Raw genomic sequence first — 26,691 nt, 5'->3', positions numbered from 1 at the left:
AGGGTTCCAGCTGCAGCTCATTCACCATAATCACCTCAGCTTTAAATACCCGGTCAAACTTGCCACTCATCGTCAGATCATAGTCAAGACGACCATGTTAGTCTCGCTGCTGACTCAACCTGCTTGATTTTGCTGCTTGTTTTTTGGCCTGTCCTGATTGTCTTTCTCCTGTGCCATAGAATATTGGAACCTGACTCCTGCCTCCGCTTCACTCCTGCCACCCACCATCCTGCTTGCCACAACTGGACCTCACATTGGACTCACCACGGACACTTGGACTGTACGGTACCACTGCTCAGAACCCCTGGATCTGTTACCCTGTTACCCCCCTGTAGACTTGGACTTGTTCTTCCCTTTTTTGAAAACCTGGACAATTTAACATTGTAATAAACCTTAAATCTTCTCTGGCTCTGCGTAGTTGTCTGCATTTGGGTTCAAATTCTGTCTCAATCGTAACAATATCAGCTTCAGAAGGGAAACCGAAACACACTTCTATCTCTATCTCTCTAGCCTTACTCTGGTAGTTTCAGACCAAAGAAGTTATTTTAAAGCGGCCATAAGCAAAATAAAATGATTCAGAACTTTTGTCAGTGAATATTTTACTGATAAGTTCAATATCAACATTCTGTGACCTGTCTGCAGCACTGGGAGATATGTCTGGCAATGTGAGACTGGAAGTTTAATAATGTCCCAGTTGTACCTTGTATCCCTCCTTCACATGTCCTTTCAGGGCCAGTATGATGTCATCAGCACGAACTCCACCCCCTTTCTCCAGACCCATGACGTCATTGAAGACGAAAGGATAATATGTCTTTGACTGTCCTCTTCCTTTTTTTGATTTTGTGAGTTTCATACTGTAACACCAAAAGATTAAATGTTTATGTTAATCACAATGATGCCATTTACAGACTTTGGGTCCTGCAGTGTTTATTTTGTAAAACATCCCCGGATGCATCAATATTAATCATAGTTTTATGTTTAACTCAAATTCCAGATCAGTTTGGGTAATAAATTGGGGTTTGGTGTCTAAGTCTTGGGTTTTCTCCCTAACCTCTTCTTGGGACATGAACTCTGCTCCCTGGCCTGAGAGCCCTGTGTTTTAGGACCCACACATCCACCCAGACCTCCTCCCTATGAGGATGTTAGTGCTCTTATCCTAGGTGCTCCGGTGGTAACACTTTACTTGAAGGTATCTACATAAGAGTGACATGACTGTGTCATGAACACACAACACTGCCATGACACATGAACCCTAACTCTAACCTGAATTACACTTAGTAAAAGAAGCGTTGTTATAAACGTTTATGACTTGTATATAATGTTTCATGACACGTTCATGACAGTGTCATGTCACTCTTATGTAGATACCTTCAAGTAAAGTGTAACTGCTCGGGTCATAATTACTGACAATAAAGGCAGCTGCCTTACATCAAAAGGCAATGTGCTCTATACAATAAATATGTGGAATACATATAAATTACAGTGATTTACTTTTCATATATTTTCTGTATGAATGGTTCATAAGAACAGCCTGCTGTGTGACTGGATACTGGACTTTCTGACCAACTGGCTCCAGGTGGTGAGAGGGCACAACTGTATATACCTAGTACCTTGTGAATACTTAATATTCACAAGGACCATGGGCCAGCCACACCGCAAAAGGCCCAACAGTGTCTCTACAGCCTCATGGACAAAGATAAATTTGGCCTGAGGCCCCAAATATTTTACTTTTAGTCTGCATCATCATCATCATCATAGTCTTTATTCAGGACACAAAAAAAACGGTCCATAGCACAATACAAAACATAGCAAAAGACAGACAAATACAAGATAAAACACAAACAATAAGAAATGACAACAGTAAGTTCCACAATACACAAAAAGAGTGTTCAGAAATCAGCATATAGACTAAAACGCCAATGGTTCCACAATCTCAAAGTAAACCTGACCGCACTCATTGCAGGGTTCACTAGTGTTGCAATGATGCTATTCAATGACTCAGTTAGTCTACAAATACATCTGTACATGAGATTCAGAGTACAGCAGGACGGGTGGATACATCAACACTTACAAACATTTGGCTTGCACTGCTCCATCGTGGCATTTTAAGCAGCAGCATCATGCCATCATTATATGCCACACTGAGTTTCTGCATACTGCTTTTTTTATAGCGACGCCACAAATGGGCAGTATACATTGGGGTGCAAAAAGCTTTAAAAAGTGTGGTCTTCACAGACAATGAACACATACTAAATTTGCGATTCAGCATATTAGCTTGTGCATACAACATACAGTACTGTCTATGAATGTCCCTATCATCAGACAGGTCATCAGTTATATAGTGCCCTAAGTATGTGACCTCATCACACACTTTAAGGACAGTACCAGACAGAGAGAAACCAGGAAATGACAGTTTTTTGTCATCCCTGCTTCTAGCAATCACAATATTACTCTTCTTAGAATTGTACTTAATGTCAAAGTCTGAGCCATATTGGAAGCAGACTCTTATATATTATTATATTAGTAACTGTTGAAGGCCAGCACTATATGGACAAAGAATCACCAGATCATCTGCGTACATCAGGTGGTTGATAATGGTGTTCCCAACCATACAGCCTGTTCCAGTTATTTAGCAGCTTTGATAGATCATCCATATAAATATTAAAAAGAAAGGGAGATAAAATGCTTCCCTGCCTAACTCCATTGCTTACATTGAATGGGGCAGACATTGAGTTACCCCATTTCACATACATTGACTGATGAGCATACCAAAAAGCCAAGATTCTCACTAGATATTTGGGAGCCCCTCTGTTGTGCAATTTGTAGAATAGCTTCTTATGATTTACACGATCAAAGGCTTTAGAGTCATCAATAAAACACATAAAAATTGTGGAATTATGCCTGTTATACAAATCTAGGACCTCCTTTAACTCAAAAATACACATATCTGTGCCATGTTTAGATTTAAAGCCAAACTGGTTGTCAGAGGTCAGGACAAACTGCTCCAGCCTGTTCAGTATAATCCTCTCCAAGACCTTGGATAAAATACTGGCCAGAGCTATAGGCCGGTAATTATCCAAGCTGTTAATTTTGCCAGCTTTATCTTTGATGATAGGTACTAATGTGACAGATAAAATAGAATCAGGTAAAATACCACGGGCTAACGACCCAGTAAAACAAATAGCAATTAGGGGACAGAGTTTTCTACTCGCAAATTTTAAGTGCTCCGCAGATATCTTATCCATACCACATGCCTTATTATCTTTTAGCATCATAATTGCATAATTTATTTCTCGAGGGAAAACAGTCACATCTTCATTATTATCAATGTTACCCACTATAAATGAGTTACTTTTAACACAATTAAACAGCTCATAATAATGTTTCTGCCACAACTGAGTAATTTTCTCTGAGCCACTGACACCATCAATGTTCGTTGGTAACAATGTTTTACAGTTATTCATTCTTTTGATTTCTTTCCAGAAATCAATAGGACTATTGTATTGCAGCTTCCTTGCAAGAGAGTAAGATCTCATTGTATTTTCATTCCTCTTAATGAAACGTAGAGCATATTTAAATTTAGCATTTGCATGTTTCTTATAATCAAATATGGGACCATGTTTATGCCTGCCTGACTCAACCCATGCTTTGAAGGCCCTTCTTGCCTCAGCATGTATCTCTTCCACATAGTCATTCCAGCCTGGCTTGACTCTGTACAATCTGTGTGTCTTATACAGGGGCCTGCTCGAAACAAGGAGGGACTTCACAATATTCTCACACAGGGAGCACGCTCAATACCATGTTGAGGGTTATTACAATTGATATCACAGCATGCAGTGGAATCTTTTGGTAATTCAATGTTACTCAACAAGATGTCAGACTGAATATAATATTCTTTAAGATCCTCCTCAGTCAGGTTAGACCAATCTATTTTCCCCACACACATGTTGTTATCTACAGACACAAGAGTTGGTATATTGCCTAGATTTACAGATAAAGAAAAAGGCACATGATCAGTAGTAGCAAATTCATAATTAATACTCATGGCTTCTAAAGAATCATGAGCATCAGCCGTGCAAATGCAGTGATCTAGCCATGAGGTTGTGTGCCATGCCTCACGGATGTAAGTGTAGCTACTATCAAGCAAGAGCACTTTGCTAGAGAGAATCAGACCATTATCAGAACAGAACTGCATCAAGTGATTGGCAAATAAAGAGCTGCCATCGGAAACATCTGCATTCATATCACCCACAATAAAGAAGCACGTGGAAGCATTATCTTGAATGAAAGACATAACACAAGCCAATCTATTAAGGTTTTCATCTTCATTTTGAGAACACTCATAGGGCGTATATATGTTTAAGATAATGAAGTTTTTATTACCACAGTTAAACTCAATTCCTATGGCCCAATCAACATCCAGTCTAACCACATTAACCAGCTGATCATATTTTTTATGCCATAGCAGGGCAACACCGCCAGGTATTCTACCATGAACTATCCTGGTGCTCAGGTCAGTAGTAGATTCACCCGCCCCATAAAAGTCTTTATGCAGGGAATTTAGACCCTCTAAATCCTGCTTTGGTAAAAAAGTTTCTTGAACACATAGTACATCACAGGCCTCCAAAAGTTTATCCACTACAAGGCGGCGCGATTTGTCTGCTTCACTGTGCCCAACGCGCAGTCCTCGCGCATTATATGACACGATATTGATATTCATTCATGTTTATTCATCCCGGGCCGCAGCCTGGCTGCTGCTCCCCTGTGGAGCTACAGGTGTAGGAGCAGCCACAGAGCGCTGCTGCGGGCCAGCCTCCTCGTTAACTCTGGGTCTGCGAGCCTCAAAATAGCGACGTCCATAGAACCCCGCCGGCCAAAGTTGTGGATCGTACATTTCATCAACTTCGTTACATTCAGCAGCAACATGAAACAAACTGAATCTGTTGCGGGTAGAGTCAATCTTCCGACACGTCACAGATCTGCCCAGTTTCTCAATCAGGTAATCACACAAAGTGCCCACATCAAGATCAGGGGAAAATCTAGTGGCAAAAACACTCACCAACTTGGTTTTAATCACTGGAATGTTAATCACTGTGCCGGTACCAACTATTCCCATTTTCCTATGCTCTCGCTTAACACGGGTCTGCGTACCGCCAGGTTTCGCTTGTACGGCCACTTTTAGGGGCTTCTGAGGCTTACGCTTCCCTTCCTTCAGGACAATATTCCTTGCTGGGGACAGAGGTTGGGAGCGCATAGCCTCTCCCGGTGACTGGCGGGCAAGACCCGCCGACCCCTGCGTTTCTCTCACCTGAGATCCTGTGGCAGCACCAGCCCAGCGTGGGGATCCACGGGTCTCCTCAATATCCGTCATCCGGCGATCCAGAGCCGCAGTAGCCGCCCCCAGGTTTTCGCTCATGCTTGTCTGCGTTTCCAGAGCTCCCCTTAGAGTAGAGACTTCCCGGCTCAATCGTTCCATCCTGCCGAGTAGCACCGAGGCATCCATGTTGCCAAAACCAACAGGTGGAAGTCATCCAGGAAGTGTGAGACAAACCTGGGAATGTTTTCACCGCACTCATTGAGCAATTTCAAGCAATCCTTGATGTTGTTAACGTCCTTCTGAGCGCCTTTATGCTTGACATTGCGTTGCGTTGTCGGGTATAGATCAAACAGAAGTCTCTTGGAATGTTCAATCCAATCAGAGGAGAAATTGTTTGAGGCTAACAAAACAATTTCATCCTGTGATAGTGTTTTCATTTTAATAGAAATAAAGTTTAAAAACTCATCTTCCACTATCACTTTCCCGTTAGAGGTTTCATAAACCTCAGGCTTTGCACGAGAACATGCAGCACCAGCAGCACGCAACCCCGCTGCCGCCGCCATCTTCCACACCACAAAATGACAGAATGCTGAAAGCAGAGTTGCAACTAGAGCTGGAAAGTTCAATCTTCTGGACGAACAGCACAACTGTGCTGGAGTACATCAGGAACGAAACGAAACGCTTTCACACCTTTGTGTCAAATAGGATCTCCATTATCAGAGAAGCCACTGTTGTCTCCCAATGGAGGTATGTAGACACAAAACGGAATCCAGCAGATGAGGCCTCTCAGGGTTTGAAAGCTGAGGAACTCCTTACATGTTGCAGATGGATCCACGGCCCGGACTTCCTTTTCAAGAATGAAAGTGAATGGCCTATTAATATTGTGGAGCCTGCTTCTTTCAGCTGTGATGACCCTGAGGTTAAAGGACAGGCTATTGTGAATACTGTGATCATCAAAGAGTCACAGAATGCAACAACAAAGCTGATTACCAACTTCTCATCATGGAAAAGGTTAAAGACCTCAGTTGCTTGGTTTCATCAGTTGAGAAAGGTGTTGCAGTTGTTGTGTCAGAAAAGACAGGAAATTCAAGCGTGTGTGTCTTTTAATGGACTTGACATAACTGAACAGAAGAACAAAGTGGAAAAGGAGATGCAAAGCTTCAAAGCCACATTGGGTGGTCAGACTTTGGCACTGGAAGATATTAACACCGCTGAAAGTGCCATTATTCAGTATTGCCAAATGGAAAAGTTCAGCGATGAAATAACTGCGTTGAAAAGTGGAACATCTGGAGTTAAGAAAAGTAGTCAGATTTACAAACTTGACCCAGTGCTGGAAAATGGGCTCTTGAGAGTGGGAGGACGACTCAGTAAAGTGGCAATGCCTGATGGCATGAAACACCCAGTCATTCTTGCTAAAAATCAGCACATCTCAACTCTCATTCTGCGCCACATTCATGAGCAATTGGGACATTGTGGAAGAAATCATCTGCTTTCTAGACTTCGCCAACAGTATTGGATCACCAGTGCTAATTCTGCAGCCAGAAAGATCCTTTCTTCCTGTGTTATTTGCAGACGCTATAGGGGAAAGCTAGGTGAACAAAAGATGGCAGATTTACCAAAGGAAAGACTCCAACCAGATCTCCAACCATTTACAAATGTGGGCGTTGATGAAGGCGTTGATGAAGGCAGGCCGTAGCCGCATCAAAAGATATGGAGTTATCTTCACTTGTATGGCGAGCAGGGCAGTGCACTTGGAAGTGGCATATTCATTGGACACCAGTTCTTGCATCCATGCACTGCGCCGATTCATTTCAAGACTAGGCCAAGTGTCACACATCAGATCTGATAACGGAACCAACTTTGTCGGAGCAGAACGCAAACTGAGACAAGCTCTATCTGCTCTGAACCACAAGCAAATTCAAAACACATTACTTCAATCTGGAGTAAAATGGACCTTCAACACCCCTAGTGCTTCACATCATGGAGGAGTATGGGAGAGAATCATTCGTATGGTCAGGAAGGTGCTGAATTCCGTACTTCATCAGCAAACCACAGATGACGAAGGATTGCAAACTCTTCTGTGTGAGGTGGAAGCTATCCTTAATGACCGTCCACTCACAAAAACTTCAGATGATCCCAATGATTTGGAACCTCTGACTCCCAATCACATTATCTTGTTAAAAGGCAAACCTGCTCTACCACCAGGACTTTTTGACACAAGTGATCTGCACACCAGATGGCGATGGAGGCAAGTTCAGTTTCTTGCTGATCTTTTCTGGCACAGATGGGTTCGGGAGTACATACCATTGCTACAGGAACGGCAACGGTGGTCAAAGGACAAGAGGAGCTTTGTTGCAGGGGACATTGTTCTTGTGGCGGACTCTACTGCCCCTTGTGGATCCTGGCTGTTAGGAAAGGTGTTGCAGACCTTTCCAGACACACAGGGACTGGTACGGTCTGTCAAAGTCCTGACCAAATGTAACATACTTGAGAGACCGATCACAAAGATCTGTCTTCTGCTGGAGGCTGATTAAGACTTTTGTAATGATGAAATCTCAACCTTGAGGTTACCTACTTCATGGATATTTACTCGACATGAACATTATTGACTGAAAATGCACACTTGCACTATGAACATTATTGAATGATTTGTCATTGGCTCCATTATTAATTTGGTGAATTGTTGTGTTATTATACAGTAACAGTTAGGGGCCGGTGTGTTGTGGCCAATTTGGATGTGTGTGCATGTTAGTGTGTGTGGGTGGTAGGTTTGTGTGAATGGGCTGTTCGTTAGGTTACGTCACCTGCGCACCTGTGTGTATGGGCTAATCAGCCAGGGTAGAAGGGAATCACAGGTGAGCCATTAACGAGTTTTGAGTCTAGGAAGCCACAGTTTTTCAACCTCAGCTCTGTGATAATGATGGTTTTTAGATCTCGTCTGTTCGTTTTTTTAATCTTTCAAGTCAGTCTTTTGTATGTGTTTTTAAATACATTTATACAATAAAGAATTAATTACACGACGATGGAGGACCTCATTTTTTGCAACAGCAAGAGTTGGAAATGGCTTCAAATTCCCTGTAGTGGCATTTTTTGTCGATAGATTGCCACTATACTGTCCTAATATTTTCTTTTAAATAGATAGAATGATGACCCTAATTCACTTTGTGTGCACGTTAATAAGCTGGACAAATGCAAACCTGTCCTAATATCAACGCATTCTATTTACTTATTTATTGCAGGTGCAAGAGGTCCTTACACCCTTTAAAGTGGCAAGCACTTTCAACTGACAAATATCCAACAGCGTCGGCTGTACTGCCTTTAATACATGTTCTGCTCGCTCAACTGAACAAGCCAACGCCAGACAAACCAGAACCACCTGCATTGTCAGAGATGAAGACAAAGATCGTCACAGATCTGGAGAAGCGTTATAGTGAGGAAAAGGGCACATTTATGCTGCTTAACAAAGCGAGTTACCTGGATCCACGCTTTCATCGCCTTGTTCATTTGAAAGAGGAGCAGAGACGGCAGGTGCAGGTGGCTATACTGGAGGAGATGAAGCAAGTGAATGTGGCAGGAGGCACAGGCAGTGAGGCCGTTGCCGGACAACCCCGTGATCATCAGCAACCCGCTGAGAAAACGTTCTTAAAGAAAGGAATCACACATCATTATCAACTGTTAGATAAACTAACAATGTTTACTCTGAGATCAAGTAACAGAACCTGGAAATACTCAGGTCAAGGTAAAGTGAGGTACTTGTACTTTACCTGAGTATTTCCTCAGAGTTGTACTAAAACACAGAAGTTGAAGTGAAAGTACACAGAGAGTTTGTGTTGATGTATTTTAATTTCTCAGCATCTGAATCAGACAGAATGAACCGACCCGTCTTTACATGATGTCTGTCTGACTCCTTTAAAAATATAAAACGTCTCTTTATACAGGATGCATATTATTATTATTATTTCATGTTTAAATGATCAGAAGGCCATCGAGAGATTCTTTAACAAACTAAATCCTGACGTCACAAAAAACTTCTTCAAGCCCGAGAAATTAAATCAGTTTTCATCTTTGGAGAAAACAAACGAGACGAGATACAAAATGTAAACATGAGAAATAAATAACCAATCAGAGTGTAGATACAGACTCATCACGGACCAATCAGAGCGCAGATACAGGACCAATCAGAGCACAGATACAGACTCCTCATGGACCAATCAGAGCGGAGATACAGACTCATCACGGACCAATCAGAGCACAGATACAGACTCATCATGGACCAATCAGAGCGGAGATATAGACTCCTCATGGACCAATCAGAGCACAGATACAGACTCATCATGGACCAATCAGAGCGGAGATACAGACTCCTCATGGACCAATCAGAGCACAGATACAGACTCATCATGGACCAATCAGAGCGCAGATACAGACTCATCATGGACCAATCAGAGCGTGGTTACAGGACCAATCAGAGCGCAGATAGACTCCTCATGGACCAATCAGAGCACAGATACAGACTCATCATGGACCAATCAGAGCGCAGATACAGACTCATCAAGGACCAATCAGAGCGTGGTTACAGGACCAATCAGAGCGGAGATACAGACTCATCATGGACCAATCAGAGCGTGGTTACAGGACCAATCAGAGCGCAGATACAGACTCATCAGGCGGTTTCTGCCCGGTAACAGATGTGTTTACTATCACATGATGATAATCTGCTTCAGAAACAAACTCAAATATTTTACATCAAAGACATTTACAAACTGTACAAACACCAACAACAATGATAATGATAATAATAATGTTTTTGCTCAGTAAAATGTTCTGATTCTGAGGCCAGATCACGGCGCGCCACATTCACCGGTCAGAGACGGGGTCATGTGACCTCCATGGGTAGCGTGTTCTCTGTCCGTCCGTTCAGAAGTCTCTCCGACTCGTGAGGATCTCTGTTGGAAAATAAACAGAATTAACCATCGGTGATGACATCACTCATGACATCACTTCCTCCAGGAAACAACAGCCTCCGTTGGTCTGCAGAGATTATTTTAATTTAAACACGATGTAATCTGTGTCGAGGAGAATATGATTACAGCCGCTTTCTCCAGAAATCTGACTCCTTCTGGGAGCGTTAAGAAGCTGACAGCCAATCAGCAGAGACGTGTCTAAACTCGTGGTAGTGACCAGGCAGAGCAGACGGGTGACCCTGACCCTCGTACTACCCAAACCTGACCCTGACCCTGACCCTAACCCTGGTTTTAACCCTAACCCTCATACTACCCTAACCTAACCCTGACCCTGGTTTTAACCCTGACCCTAACCCTCGTACTACCCTAACCTCACCCTGATATTTGAAATGACCTTTTTTATTGTTTAATCCATATTTATAATTAATAATAACTGTATTTGTTTTAATATTTCATTATTTACGTCTTTTATAGCATGCCTCTCAGATTTTATTATTCCTTCCCTTTTTTGGGGGGTTCAATTTCTACCTGTAGAGGAGGTCCTACCTAATATGTTAATGTTTTGATGTTTTTTGGTTTTTTTTTTAATAAATATTTTAAAGATGCCTCGGTTGTCCTTTATAAATTTTACTCTGCCTTATCTATATTTTAAAAATTTGATTGTGTTTGTTTTTATGGCTAAAATGTATTATTATTATTATTATTTATTACAAATTGAATTACTTGCCTCAAGATTTTCACATGATAATACATGCCATTGGTTTGATGCATTTTACTAACAGTGTGGTTTTATCCTATGATTTATTTTAAATTATTTATGGTTATTTATTGTGTGGCACTTTTTATTTCTTAAAACACTGTTAAACACAGCACTCACTGCTAATTTTTAATGGTGTGTATGTTTTTTTAACCTCAAGAGTAAGTAATTCAGACAGTATTTTAGACCTTTTAAGTGGTTTTATTTTAATTTTTGAGGATAAATAATGTTTTTAAAATTGGGTTAAGAATTCAATTTGTATTGTGATGCCGGGCTATTTATTTATTTACATAACTATATATATATATATTTTATCTATTTTGTAATGTCTTTGGGAGAGAGACCGGGGTAGTTGTGGAGTTGACCTTTTATTTAAAGTTTTAATCTCATGCAACAGTTAGCAGGGTTTCCTGTTGAACGATATTTTTCCTCTGAACGCTGTGAAACTATCTTCCAGGTTGGTTTTCAGTTAATAAAAAATGTGTGTGTGTGTGTGTGTGTGTGTGTGTGTACCTGGCGAGCTTTAAGGCAGACGTTGGGGGGGTGGCGACTCGGTGGCGGTGGGCGGGGCTTCTGCTGACAGACAAAGAGGAGGAAGAGTACGGAGGTCTGGAGGGACCTGAGGAGGAAGAGTTCATCATCATTCACTGTTTTACATAAAGCATGACTCACTGATTAATCACCAAAATAGTTGGAGATTAATTTAATAGATGATAACTAATGATTAATGATTAATGTGTGTCGTTTTGTGTGTGTATGTGTATATGTGTTTGTGTGTTGTGTGTATGTATATGTGTGAGTGTGTGTGTCTGTCTGTCTGTCTGTCTGTCTGTCTGTCTGTCTGTCTGTCTCTGTGTGTGTGTGTGTGTGTGTGTGTGTGTGTGTGTGTGTGTGTGTGTGTGTGTGTGTGTGTGTGTGTGTGTGTATCTGACCTGGAGGATGGAGAACTCCATTGGCTCCGTATGGTTTGTTCTCTCCGTTGAGACGACCGCTGATCACAGCCGAGGCTGCAAACTGAGCACTGGCAGAGTCCAGAGGCTCACTGCTGGACTACAGACACACAACAGACACATTATATACTCTGCTGGACTACAGACACACAACACACACATTATATACTCTGCTGGACTACAGACACACAACACACACATTATATACTCTGCTGGACTACAGACACACAACACACACATTATACACTCTGCTGGACTACAGACACACAACACACACATTATATACTCTGCTGGACTACAGACACACAACACACACATTATACACTCTGCTGGACTACAGACACACAACACACACATTATATACTCTGCTGGACTACAGACACACAACACACACATTATACACTCTGCTGGACTACAGACACACACAACACACACGTTATACACTCTGCTGGACTACAGACACACAACAGACACATTATACACTCTGCTGGACTACAGACACACAACACACACACTACACACACATTATACACTCTGCTGGACTACAGACACACAACAGACACATTATACACTCTGCTGGACTACAGACACACAACAGACACATTATACACTCTGCTGGACTACAGACACACAACACACACATTATACACTCTGCTGGACTACAGACACACAACACACACATTATACACTCTGCTGGACTACAGACACACACAACAGACACATTATACACTGCTGGACTACAGACACACACAACAGACACATTATATACTCTGCTGGACTACAGACACACACAACAGACACATTATATACTCTGCTGGACTACAGACACACACAACAGACACATTATATACTCTGCTGGACTACAGACACACACAACAGACACATTATATACTCTGCTGGACTACAGACACACACAACAGACACATTATATACTCTGCTGGACTACAGACACACACAACAGACACATTATACACTCTGCTGGACTACAGACACACACAACAGACACATTATACACTCTGCTGGACTACAGACACACAACACACACATTATACACTCTGCTGGACTACAGACACACAACACACACATTATACACTCTGCTGGACTACAGACACACAACACACACATTATATACTCTGCTGGACTACAGACACACAACAGACACATTATACACTCTGCTGGACTACAGACACACAACACACACATTATACACTCTGCTGGACTACAGACACACAACAGACACATTATACACTCTGCTGGACTACAGACACACAACACACACACTACACACATTATACACTCTGCTGGACTACGGACACACAACAGACACATTATATACTCTGCTGGACTACAGACACACAACACACACACATTATACACTCTGCTGGACTACAGACACACAACACACACATTATATACTCTGCTGGACTACAGACACACAACACACACATTATACACTCTGCTGGACTACAGACACACAACAGACACATTATATACTCTGCTGGACTACGGACACACAACAGACACATTATATACTCTGCTGGACTACAGACACACAACACACACATTATACACTCTGCTGGACTACAGACACACAACACACACATTATACACTCTGCTGGACTACAGACACACAACACACACATTATACACTCTGCTGGACTACAGACACACAACACACACACTACATACGCATTATAAACTCTGCAGGATAAATGCTGGGCTGTGATTGGCCGGCTGCGTCAGAACTAATTTGTTTCATCTTCAGATATCAACAGTAACTGAAAGGATCGACTGTGATGAAAATTAGAAGATGATTCATGTTTGGCTGCAGGCAGGGGACCAACTGGCAGAGTTTTTAACATGTTAACTTTTAGGAGTAGTAACTAGGGATGCACCGAAATGAAATTCTTGGCCGAAGCCGAAGCCGAATAATAATGAAATGCTTGGCCGAAGGCCGAAGGCCGAATACCGAACGCGGTGTTTCGCATTTTTTCCATTAATTTTGCCAATTTTTTCACCATTACAATAATTAAATAGTAAAAATTTGCTTGTTACTATTTTGTGTTGCTTTCAGATAAATAAATCAAATAACAAAAATACAATTTCAAAATATTTATTTAACACTGAACATTTTTTGAACATTCCAGCAGATATTATATAAACAAAGCACAATATAACTTAAAATAAATAAATTAGTAAAATAAAATAAAAATAAAGCGTAAAGCGCGCGCCTCTCACTCTACGCGGGTTACTATTTGATTGCGTCATTAAAAACGTCATTGTTCGGCAAAATTTATTCGCCTTTTTACTTATTCGGCCGAACACCGAAAGTGCCTTTTTTGGCTATTTTCGGCCGAATAATTTCGGTTGCCGAACATTCGGTGCATCCCTAGTAGTAACTAACTGAATGTCTTCCCTCTGATCTACTGACTCTAAAGTTTAGTCTTTAGAGCTTTTCATGCATGATCTGCTCTTGCTTTAAAATGTTTTAGACAGATAATAACGGTCCAAAATCAATTGATTGATTGATTGATTTTATTTGACCACTTAAATATAAAAATATGAAACAGTACATGTGTCTTACATTAAAAATACATAAATAGTCAGGGATGACACAATAAAGCCCAAAGACTTATTTCCATTGTGGTCCCTGCAGAATCTGCAGAAAGAATTTTTTCAATGATTTTAAACAAATTCAAACACAACTCCACCACAAGCAGAAAACTAGTCAGCTAAATTCTGCAGATTTTCATTCTGGGTCATCATAAAACATAATATTTAGTATGTGATGTTTACCTGTGCTGTGATGTTTACCTGTGCTGTTTACCTGTGCTGTGTTTACCTGTGCTGTGTTTACCTGTGCTGTGATGTTTACCTGTGCTGTGATGTTTACCTGTGCTGTGATGTTTACCTGTGCTGTGATGTTTACCTGTGCTGTGATGTTTACCTGGGGCCTGTTTCACAAAACCAAGATAAGGGATTAAGCCGGGATTTATCAGTTATCCTGGATGATTTAAGCCTTGACTCGGTTTCACGAAAGTGGAGGCACATAAATCACCATGGAGATTTATTCTGTACAGCTAGCCTGCTCCCGACCAGGCTAACAGCCAGACTAACAGCTAGCCTGCTCCCAACCAGGCTAACAGCCAGGCTAACAGCTAGCCTGCTCCTGACCAGGCTAACAGCCAGGCTAACAGCTAGCCTGCTCCTGACCAGGCTAACAGCCAGGCTAACAGCTAGCCTGCTCCCGACCAGGCTAACAGCCAGGCTAACAGCTAGCCTGCTCCCGACCAGGCTAACAGCCAGGCTAACAGCTAGCCTGCTCCTGACCAGGCTAACAGCCAGGCTAACAGCTAGCCTGCTCCCGACCAGGCTAACAGTCAGGATTTATTAATCCTGGAGCCTTTTCTGATCACCCAGCAGTGGTTTTACCCTATTGTTATCAGCCTGGATTAAAATACAACAGGTGCATATTGCTGTTCCTTTAAGTACTGTTATTATTTAAAGTTGTGACCATAATTTTTTTTAATAATTATTCATGTGACAGTCATTGTTACTGTTATATTGCTGTATGCAGACTGCTGTTCATATTGTTGTTAGAAGTTTGATGAATATATTATGACAGTTGTTGAGATAATTAGAAAAGGCTGATAACATTTCAAATGTGTTTTAAATGAAGTCTGTTACTAAGGGCGATACATACAACGCTGTACATTTCTATAGTTGACCAATGCACCTTGAATTATTTTAGTTGATTCATTTTTTTTTTTATTCTTTAACAATAAGGATCATGTTTGTTCCTCTTCCATGTGCATGGTATTTGGCATTCTTGGCACATCATTTGTGTTGTCCAGTATTGAGGATTGTACAATTTAAAGAACATATCCTAATTGTACAATCCTCCCAAATGATAGTCTTAGTTCACTGGACCAGTAACTTATCTAGTGATGTAGACTACTGTACATTCATGTTACAACAGGGAGAGGACACCCCAATGGTTGTTGACCTTATATTTAGCTGGTGTGTAAATGATTAGTAACCTAATCCTTGAATGGTATGATTATGATGGTTTCAGTTCAGAGCAGTGGTCAGTTAATGTATATATTTAGTCTACTTACACATTCAGTCGGTCCGTGATCGTCTGCTACGCTTTCTCTCACTGTTTCATTACAGCGGCTGTGTTTCTTTTCTTTTATACAAATAATGTGTTTCACATCATCATACTTCCACAAGAAGCTGCTGCTCACTCTGTAGAAAGTATGAACAATGATTATTCTCCATTTTGGCATCAGTAAATCTGTGATCGACCTCGCAGTCTTTTGAGGAAAGCCGTGGACGCTCATCTATCAGAATTACTTCAGCCTGGCTCAACCTAGTCTCTCCTCAGCCTGACTAGACCTAGTCTCTCCTCCTCAGCTCAACCTAGTCTCTCTTCCTCAGTCTGACTCGACCTAGTTTCTCCTCCTCAGTCTGACTCAACCTAGTCTCTCCTCCTCAGTCTGACTCAACCTAGTCTCTCTTCCTCAGTCTGACTCGACCTAGTCTCTCCTCCTCAGTCTGACTCAACCTAGTCTCTCTTCCTCAGTCTGACTCGACCTAGTCTCTCCTCCTCAGTCTGACTCAACCTAGTCTCTCCTCCTCAGCCTGACTTGGCCTTCGTGAAACGCACCAAGCCAGGATGCTCAGATTAGACTAGGTCAAGCCTCACTTTATCAGTTATCCTGGATTTATATATTCTGCTTTTGTGAAACAGTCCCCTGTGCTGTGATGTTTACCTGTGTTGTGATGTTTACCTGTGCTGTGATGTTTACCTGTGCTGTGATGTTTACCTGTGCTGTGATGTTTACCTGTGTTGTGATGTTTACCTGTGCTGTGAGGTTTACCTGTGCTGTAATGTTTACCTGTGTTGTGATGTTTACCTGTGCTGTGATGTTTACCTGTGCTGTGATGTTTACCTGTGCTGTAATGTTTACCTGTGTTGTGATGTTTACCTGTGTTGTGATGTTTACCTGTGCTGTGATGTTTACCTGTGCTGTGATGTTTACCTGTGCTGTGTGTTTACCTGTGTTGTGATGTTTACCTGTGCTGTGATGTTTACCTGTGTTGTGATGTTTACCTGTGCTGTGTGTTTACCTGTGCTGTGATGTTTACCTGTGTTGTGATGTTTACCTGTGTTGTGATGTTTACCTGTGCTGTGATGTTTACCTGTGCTGTGTGTTTACCTGTGCTGTGATGTTTACCTGTGCTGTGTGAGGGTTAGGTGCTGTGATGTTCTGCAGATGTTCCAGCTGCTGTTTCTGCATCTGGAAGAGCTGCTGCTGATGACTGTGGTACTGCTCCTCTGTGATGCCCCCTGCTGGTACACACACACACACACACACACACACACACACACACACACACACACACACACACACAGTGTTGCTCTTCTCTGAACTAAGAGCTGAGACAATCTGAAACATTCAGAGTTATAAATAATATAATAATATAATAATCAGAGTTTAAACTGAATGTTTCTAATTAATCACAGAGTTCATTTTAACTGATATTCTGATAAATAATAATCAGTGGATTCAGAGGGAGGTCAGTAACCGGCCCGATGTCTCACCTGAGGCGTTGCTAGGAGACAGATGGCAGGGCAGGGACCTGGTGGTCCGGCTGTGTCCTTCCCTCTGGACCTGGACCCGTCTGGGTCTGAAGCAGAACCTCCGCAGGGTCTGGATGCTGTTCACAACTTCAGTCAGGGAGGAGAAGCTGCTTCCTGGACTCACAGAGTCCCTGAGGAGGGTTCTGGTCCTGGTCCTGGTCCTGCAGACTGGGTCTGTTAGAGAGTCCAGCTGCTGCAGGACTGGGTCCAGAGCTGAGGAGGCTCGGTCCAGAACTATCCTGATCTCACACACACACACACACACACACACACACACACACACACACACACACACAGGATTCAGCTACAGAACAAACCCTCAATATTAACTATTACTATTTAGACAGACATATTTCAGGGTACCTCTGAATATTAAATATTATATCAGATCAGGGTACCTGCCCCCTCGTCCTATCCGGCGGCGGCTCAGTCCCGTCCAATGAGGAGGCAGCGTGAGTTCAGCCAGAGAGTGACGGAGACACTGAGGGACGAGGTCATCAACTCCACCCATCTGCTCCGTACAAGGCTGAGGAAACAAATGCACACAGAGACACACACACACACACACACACACACACACACACACACGCACACACACAGTCTGTTAGTCTCTGTCTGTCTGTCTCTATCTCTGTCTGTCTGTCTGTCCGCCTGTCTGTCTGTCCGTTAGTCTCTGTGTGGGTGTCTGTCTGTAACCGGCAATTTCCACTGACTGCAGAACGTCTGCGTCCCGACTCCGTCCCAGCTCCGGTGGTCCCAGCCCTCCGGAGCAGATACCAGAGCTTCTATTGTTGCTGGACGCCGGAGAGCTCCGCAGCAATTCAGCACACGGCAGATAGTGGGGACAGGAAGTCGAGCACAGAAACAAAATAAAACATCCGGTTAATTTTCAAAGTAAAATACACCGTGCATCATATTTCCCTGCACTACACCTTGAAAACACAGCTCAGAGTAGTTTCCCCTCTACTCCTCTGGATGGAAACTAACTGGTGGTGGTTTTGTGGTTCTATTCTACATGAATTCGTGAGATCTCGTGACTACAGCTGTCAGTCATGGCCGCAGCCGTTCCTCAGCGGAGCCGGTACGCAGACGTTCTGCATCCAGTGGAAATCCACAGTTAGTCTCTGTCTGTCTGTCTGACACTATAAATAAAGGTATGTGTGTAACATAAGAGCAGAAACTCACAGAGAAATATTGACATCCATCTTTTCTCCTGAAGACATAAACTCCGTCAGGATGATTTTCTTCATCAGGGGAAGAGGGAGGAGACTGAGGAGACACAGAAATACTCAGATTACTCTATTATATCAGATTACCCCCAGAGTCTCCAGATTACCCCCCAGAGTATAGAGGTGTTCTGACCAGCGGGGGCGTGTCGTCCTCTCCAGAGCTGTGGAAGTCGTACTGTTTGATGTCTGCCATGTTGACGGTGAAGACAGTGGGGGGGCGGCCGGGACGTCTCTGGGGAGGACACTTCCTGTCCTGCCTCATGTTCTTCTTCTTTGGTCTGATTGGATCGAAGGGAAGCTTGTCTCGGATGCACAGCGGCTTCTTCTGCAACACACACACACACACACACACACACACACACACACTTCAATGTTTAACAACACAAACGTTCCTTACTTTATTTATTCAGGGAAGGTTCAGTGCCTCTCTTTTGCAGGAACGCCCTGATCACATTCACACAGTTCCACTTTCATACCTGGAAGCTGCCCAGTACTACCACAGTCTGATCTGATCACATTCATAACAGGAAGCTGCCCAGTACTACCACAGTCTGATCTGATCACATTCATACCTGGAAGCTGCCCAGTACTACCACAGTCTGATCTGATCACATTCATACTGGAAGCTGCCCAGTACTACCACAGTCTGATCTGATCACATTCATACTGGAAGCTGCCCAGTACTACCACAGTCTGATCTGATCACATTCATACCAGGAAGCTGTCCAGTACTACCACAGTCTGATATGATCACATTCATACTGGAAGCTGCCCAGTACTACCACAGTCTGACCTGCTGCCACTGAGCAACTCCACTGGAGCAGTTAGGGTTAAGGGCCTTGCTCAAGGGCAGTTAGTTACTTAGTTACATTACCACCAACAGATGATGAAGACATTGATTATATAATAAAGATAATAAAGAATCAGTACCTTGATGTTGACGTCACTGTTGTGATGGTTGCCGTTGTTCAGAGCAGCCGGGGTGCAGTACGCTGATTTCTCCAGCAGAGGGAGAGAAACCTCTCTCAGAGTCTCTCCGCTGAAATCTTCCATCTCATACCTGAAGAAACATCCACACATCAAACCTTAAATCATCATCTGATATCAAAAGAAAAATCATCACAGACTTCAAAGTGTTGATAAGAGTGAAGTCTCCTAGGAAATCAGAAATTCTTTTAACTGAGACGTATGTTTTCACAGCCAGTCCACAGAAACATACAGAGATTAAAAATCCATCAAAATGAGCTTAACATTCGTTCAAATCAAAAGTACAATAAGTGATTGTCACAGTTTCAGTCCGAGCATGTCTACTAAATTAAAAGCGACAGCATATAGCTGACCCAGCGTAGCTCTGGAGACTCCCTGGCTGCTGCCGGTGTACGAGATGAACACGGTGAGGCAACATGTTGTCTTCCATGTGACCGAGATATGAAAACATTAGTCTGGATTAACAGAAGTACATTCCCAAAATAAAGGCTGGAAATGTGGCTAACGCGCTGGATGTCAGGCTCTGCCCCTTACCTTCCTCTCTCTGTGTTGCCTTTGCTTCAGGAAACAACAACAAACTTAGCCAGTTAGAGAGGAAATGACCAGCAGAACCAAGCAGACCTGCCTTCTTGCACCATCCACATCTTCTTCTAACCTTGATATTTTCAGCGTGTAACTCAAAGGTTGTTGCTGAGAACGGAGTTGAGGGAACAGCAACACAGAGAAAAGAAGGAGAAACTTCCATTCATTCAGACTTGTACTGCACAGATTCTCAGCGGGGATCCACCTGGCCGTGCAACGCTTCTGTCCACTCTGTTCCTCTGGGTGACGTCAAGCGACTTCAACGTGCCCCAAAGCATCCTGGGAAGGCGGCGCTGCATTTGATGCATGATGCAGCGCGTCAAAAAAGCTGGCCGATGCCCATCTTTATGCAAATGAATCTGTTGAACACGACTATCCAGTAGAAGTAGACGAAAATCTTTTAAACTGACCTTTGTTGATCTGAAATGAAGACAGATTCAGCAACTGCACGGCCTATTTCTCTCTTCAAATGTTTTCAGAAACACGTTTCACTGAACTATTTTAGTCCAATATGAGATCGTATTCTGAACGAGCCGCCATGACAGTTGATTAGAAATTCTCGAGCAGCCAGACCCACGTGACGCGTTCGTCCAATCAGCTGCCAGTCAGGGGCGTGGAGCATCAACCATGGATGTATAACGTCAAGACACCACGCTTCAGTCGTATCGGACAAATGGATCTGCACCGTCTGGCTCCTAAACAAGATGGCAGCGCCCGTATCCGGGAGATTTTGGCTTCACTATATACAGCGGCAGGAAGTGGAGACGCGTCTGCCATGTTTATTTCTGCTGTCAGGACGCCACAAAAGCGCTGTGAAAACTCACTTTAACCATCTGGCTTTCTCATCCGTTCTCATTCCCCCTGCTCTGGTGTTTCCCCCTCTCATTCCCCCTGCTCTGGCGTTTCCCCCTCTCATTCCCCCTGCTCTGATGTTTCCCCCTCTCACTCCCCCTGCTCTGGCGTTTCTCCCCCTCTCATTCCCCCTGCTCTGGCGTTTCTCCCCCTCTCATTCCCCCTGCTCTGGCGTTTCTCCCCCTCTCACTCCCCCTGCTCTGGCGTTTCTCCCCCTCTCATTCCCCCTGCTCTGGCGTTTCTCCCCCTCTCATTCCCCCTGCTCTGGTGTTTCCCCCTCTCATTCCCCCTGCTCTAGTGTTTCCCCCCCTCATTCCCCCTGCTCTGGTGTTCCCCCCTCTCATTCCCCCTGCTCTGGCGTTTCCCCCTCTCATTCCCCCTGCTCTGCCGTTTCCCCCTCTCATTCCCCCTGCTCTGGCGTTTCCCCCTCTCATTCCCCCTGCTCTGGCATTTCCCCCTCTCACTCCCCCTGCTCTGGCGTTTCCCCCTCTCATTCCCCCTGCTCTGGTGTTTCCCCCTAGTGTTTCCCCCTCTCATTCCCCCTGCTCTAGTGTTTCCCCCCCCCATTCCCCCTGCTCTAGTGTTTCCCCCCCTCATTCCCCCTGCTCTGGTGTTTCCCCCTCTCATTCCCCCTGCTCTGGTGTTTCCCCCTAGTGTTTCCCCCTCTCATTCCCCCTGCTCTAGTGTTTCCCCCCCTCATTCCCCCTGCTCTAGTGTTTCCCCCCCTCATTCCCCCTGCTCTGGCGTTTCCCCCTCTCATTCCCCCTGCTCTGGTGTTTCCCCCTAGTGTTTCCCCCTCTCATTCCCCCTGCTCTAGTGTTTCCCCTCTCATTCCCCCTGCTTTAGCGTTTCCCCTCTCATTTCCCCCTGCTCTAGTGTTTCCCCTCTCATTCCCCCTGTTCTGGTGTTTCCCCTCTCATTCCCCCTGCTCTGGTGTTTCCCCCTCTCATTCCCCCTGTTCTGGTGTTTCCCCTCTCATTCCCCCTGCTCTGGTGTTCCCCCCTCTCATTCCCCCTGTTCTGGTGTTTCTCCCTCTCATTCCCCCTGCTCTGGTGTTTCCCCCTCTCATTCCCCCTGCTCTAGTGTTTCCCCTCTCATTCCCCCTGCTCTGGTGTTTCCCCCTCTCATTCCCCCTGCTCTAGTGTTTCCCCCCCTCATTCCCCCTGCTCTGGTATTCCCCCCTCTCATTCCCCCTGCTCTGGCGTTTCCCCCTCTCATTCCCCCTGCTCTGCCGTTTCCCCCTCTCATTCCCCCTGCTCTGGCGTTTCCCCCTCTCATTCCCCCTGCTCTGGCATTTCCCCCTCTCACTCCCCCTGCTCTGGCGTTTCCCCCTCTCATTCCCCCTGCTCTGGTGTTTCCCCCTAGTGTTTCCCCCTCTCATTCCCCCTGCTCTAGTGTTTCCCCCCCCCATTCCCCCTGCTCTAGTGTTTCCCCCCCTCATTCCCCCTGCTCTGGTGTTTCCCCCTCTCATTCCCCCTGCTCTGGTGTTTCCCCCTAGTGTTTCCCCCTCTCATTCCCCCTGCTCTAGTGTTTCCCCCCCTCATTCCCCCTGCTCTAGTGTTTCCCCCCCTCATTCCCCCTGCTCTGGCGTTTCCCCCTCTCATTCCCCCTGCTCTGGTGTTTCCCCCTAGTGTTTCCCCCTCTCATTCCCCCTGCTCTAGTGTTTCCCCTCTCATTCCCCCTGCTTTAGCGTTTCCCCTCTCATTTCCCCCTGCTCTAGTGTTTCCCCTCTCATTCCCCCTGTTCTGGTGTTTCCCCTCTCATTCCCCCTGCTCTGGTGTTTCCCCCTCTCATTCCCCCTGTTCTGGTGTTTCCCCTCTCATTCCCCCTGCTCTGGTGTTCCCCCCTCTCATTCCCCCTGTTCTGGTGTTTCTCCCTCTCATTCCCCCTGCTCTGGTGTTTCCCCCTCTCATTCCCCCTGCTCTGGTGTTTCCCCTCTCATTCCCCCTGCTCTGGTGTTTCCCCCTCTCATTCCCCCTGCTCTAGTGTTTCCCCTCTCATTCCCCCTGCTCTGGTGTTTCCCCCTCTCATTCCCCCTGCTCTGGTGTTTCAGTCTCAACGTCTCCAAACGGAGACCTTTGGCAACGCCGACACTGACGCCAACGTTTCTCCTCCTGATTGGGTCTTATCGGTCACGACGTCTCGTTCTCTGAGACTAAAGCTACTAACGTTACCATGGTAACTACCAGCAGTGGGCGGAGTCTCCACGCTGCCTCCTGGTTATGTCCAGTATACCAGGATGATGATGAGATATGGGGTCTGGGCGTGTTAGTTTAAACAGAGATTAGTTCTTCTACTGGAGATTAAAACACTTCTGGCTAAAAACTCAAAACCTTAAAAACCAAACATAGTGCTGAGATGGAGCCTAAATGTTCCCTCACCTCCTCTCCACCACCTCCAGGGTTAAAAACCAAACATAGTGCTGAGATGGAGCCTAAATGTTCCCTCACCTCCTCTCCACCACCTCCAGGGTTAAAAACCAAACATAGTGCTGAGATGGAGCCTAAATGTTCCCTCACCTCCTCTCCACCACCTCCAGCGTGAGGTGCAGCAGCTCTCTCTTGGACTTCTCTCTCCTCTTGATCATCTCCAGGATGCTGACGGTCCGGCTGAACTCTCTCCGCAGGCGCAGCATCTTCTCGTAGGAAGCCTCGTCATTCTTACGGTTCTGAAACACACGGACGCCAGTTATTAATCTGAACACGACACAGGGCTGGACCAGTTATTAATCTGAACACGACACAGGGCCGGGCATGTATAGATATTATATTGATAACGATATAGGAGGCTAGATATCATAATATGCTAAGTTTGGTCTTCTCCTGATTTTTTTTTACAGTAAAGTGATGTTCTCTGAACGTCGTAGCTGTTTTATTATTTGCTTTTCTCCACTGAGTCATTATATCCACATTACTGGTGATTATTAATCTAAACTCTCATTATATAAATGTTTATGAAAGCTCTAACACGACGCCTCACTCTGTACAGAGTTCAGGACCATCTTTAAAGTGCTCATATTATGCTTTTTGGCTTTCCCCCTTTCCTTTATTGTGTTATATATCTTTTTTGTGCACGTTATAGGTTTACAAAGTGAAAAAGGCCAAAGTCCTCCCCAAAGGGACTTACCATCTCCAACAGAAAACACTGTTCACAAACTGCTCCAAACAGCTCTATTGTAGTCCAGCCTTTACTTCAGAGACAAACGTTATAATGCTCGCCTAGCTGCTAGCATGGCACGCCATCATACTCTGTTTCTGACTGGCTAGTAGTCCTTACCTAGCTACTGTCAGGGCCCTCATACTCTGCTTCTGACTGGCTAGTAGTCCTTACCTAGGTACTGTCAGGGCACGCCCTCATACTCTGCTTCTGACTGGCTAGTAGTCCTTACCTAGGTACTGTCAGGGCACGCCCTCATACTCTGCTTCTGACTGGCTAGTAGTCCTTACCTAGGTACTGGGCATGTGCGACTTCCAACAAAGATGGAACAGAAGTGAGAGGTCTCACTCTGTAGCTAAAACAGAGAGCTCAACACACAGGATGAAAAGAGGAGCTGCAGCAATGTGCAGTACAACAAAAATTAAAAATTAAACCATGTAAACCTATTCTGGTACAACCTCTAAATACAGTTATGAACCTGTATTTAGAGTATTATGCATATTAGAATATTATGCTCCTGTAAAAGGAGCATAATATGAGCTCTTTAAACTAGAGTAACACGAGGCTGAAGGTCTGTGTGACTTTAAACAGAAGCCTGAAGGCCAGATGTTATTAAATATTAAAGAGCCTGATAACAACAACACGTTAAATGAGTGTTTTCACCTAAAACTGCAAAGATTAAATCAATTAGTCTTAAAAAGTTAAAAATTAGAAAACAAACCTGAACATTAATCTCAATTATACCATGGTCTGGGTGAATACTCGATTCTGATTGGCTGCAGGGTGTCCATTAAAAAGTGATGTAGGACACCTACTAAAGGAGTTCCGGTGAAACTGTCTGTTTACCGTTCTAAATGAATGTGCTACATTAAATCAAAAAGGAAATGTGGATTTATTATTTCCAACTCGTCCTCTGAACACCACAGGATGGAGCTAACACACTAGGGCTTTGACTTTTGCCCAAAAATCATATTCCAAGTTTGTTTGTTTATGAATATTAATATTCTAATATATTTGAATATTTATTAATAATATTTTGACCATTAAATGCCTTCAGTAAGGCTTATATTGGTATCAAACTTGGTATATGTTCTGTCCACCAGAGGGCAGTGTATCAGTCAGTAGGCGTGCAATGATGTTGTTAGAAGAAGAACACACTGCCACCACTGGTTTTTTTTAAAATTAAAAGTCAGACCCTGGATTAAACACAAACAATATGCTTTCAACAGGAAGGTCGGATATTTCACCGTAGCCTACGTAAGTGGTCTGATGTTCATACTTTTGCGCTGGTGTGTGTGTGTGTGTGTGTGTGTGTGTGTGTGTGTGTGTGTGTGTGTGTGGGGGGTGTGTGTTGTGAGAGAGTGACGGTGATTACCGGTAGCTTCAGAGCGAGTAGCGACTCTATAGTCTTAGTGAGAGAAACAAAGTGTCTCCTCTGTTCTTTCTGACCACGGTGAAATCTGGAGCAGGAGAAGTTAACCCTCTCCTTGATTTCATGTTGTTATAGAGAAGGAGAACCAGGAGAAGTTAACCCTCTCCTTGATCTCATGTTGTTATAGAGAAGGAGAACCAGGAGAAGTTAACCCTCTCCTTGATTTCATGTTGTTATAGAGAAGGAGAACCAGGAGAAGTTAACCCTCTCCTTGATCTCATGTTGTTATAGAGATGGAGAACCAGGAGAAGTTAACCCTCTCCTTGATCTCATGTTGTTATAGAGAAGGAGAACCAGGAGAAGTTAACCCTCTCCTTGATCTCATGTTGTTATAGAGAAGGAGAACCAGGAGAAGTTAACCCTCTCCTTGATCTCATGTTGTTATAGAGGAGGAGAACCAGGAGAAGTTAACCCTCTCCTTGATTTGACGTTGTTTATGGAGAAGGAGAACCAGCAAATGAGTCGGGGGGGAAATGCGCTACCAAGCCGCGGCCGAGCGACGTGCGTCGCCACAACGTGTAGTTACATTTTGAAATGCATGAAAAAGCCTCGGAATCTGAATTGAAAACAAGGTTTACAAGCAAACACATTTACAAAAAATAATGCCCATAACAGGTTCGAAATTCAAATATTAAGGGCTGCCTAATATTCGTTCGAATATCAAATTTTTTTTTAATATTCGAATTGTATTCGAATATCGAAGTTCGGAGTCAAAGCCCTATAACACACAGGCTGCAGGAAGTAAGTTCTACTGCCCCTCTGGACTGACTTAGTTTCACAGAGAATAACGTTATCTCTCATCCCGTTCACTGTTCATG

At 44.0% G+C, this 26,691-nt stretch overlaps 2 protein-coding genes across 4 annotated transcripts in view; both read right to left on the bottom strand.

Annotated features, from left to right (window-relative positions):
- Positions 1-11,480, bottom strand: part of LOC116064168 (interferon-induced protein 44-like) — a 73,497-nt gene extending 62,017 nt beyond the window's left edge. Inside the window, exons 1-3 of the mRNA XM_031319208.2 lie at positions 11,476-11,480; positions 7,392-7,395; positions 701-854 (exon numbers count right to left, since the gene is read on the bottom strand). Coding sequence (XP_031175068.2) covers positions 701-853 — 153 coding nt within the window. The 5' untranslated portion in view covers position 854; positions 7,392-7,395; positions 11,476-11,480. The remainder of the gene's footprint in view (positions 1-700; positions 855-7,391; positions 7,396-11,475) is intronic.
- epc2 (enhancer of polycomb homolog 2 (Drosophila)) overlaps positions 9,987-26,691 on the bottom strand; it is a 24,835-nt gene continuing 8,130 nt past the window's right edge. The window contains exons 5-14 of one of the 3 annotated variants that reach the window (XM_031319212.2): positions 23,805-23,953; positions 19,795-19,924; positions 18,998-19,189; positions 18,821-18,904; positions 18,034-18,161; positions 17,597-17,874; positions 17,229-17,344; positions 11,971-12,088; positions 11,552-11,657; positions 9,987-10,263 (exon numbers count right to left, since the gene is read on the bottom strand). In XM_031319212.2, the coding sequence (XP_031175072.1) occupies positions 10,194-10,263; positions 11,552-11,657; positions 11,971-12,088; positions 17,229-17,344; positions 17,597-17,874; positions 18,034-18,161; positions 18,821-18,904; positions 18,998-19,189; positions 19,795-19,924; positions 23,805-23,953 (1,371 nt within the window). In that variant the 3' untranslated portion in view covers positions 9,987-10,193. The remainder of the gene's footprint in view (positions 10,264-11,551; positions 11,658-11,970; positions 12,089-17,228; positions 17,345-17,596; positions 17,875-18,033; positions 18,162-18,820; positions 18,905-18,997; positions 19,190-19,794; positions 19,925-23,804; positions 23,954-26,691) is intronic. The other 2 variants (XM_031319214.2, XM_031319213.2) reach the window with 2 other exon arrangements.

Source organism: Sander lucioperca, chromosome 8 (assembly GCF_008315115.2).
Source record: "Sander lucioperca isolate FBNREF2018 chromosome 8, SLUC_FBN_1.2, whole genome shotgun sequence".
In the NCBI taxonomy this organism is placed as follows: Eukaryota; Metazoa; Chordata; class Actinopteri; order Perciformes; family Percidae; genus Sander; species Sander lucioperca.
The sequence above is the reverse complement of the archived record's forward strand: the minus strand, read 5'-3'. Positions and strand labels throughout refer to the sequence as shown.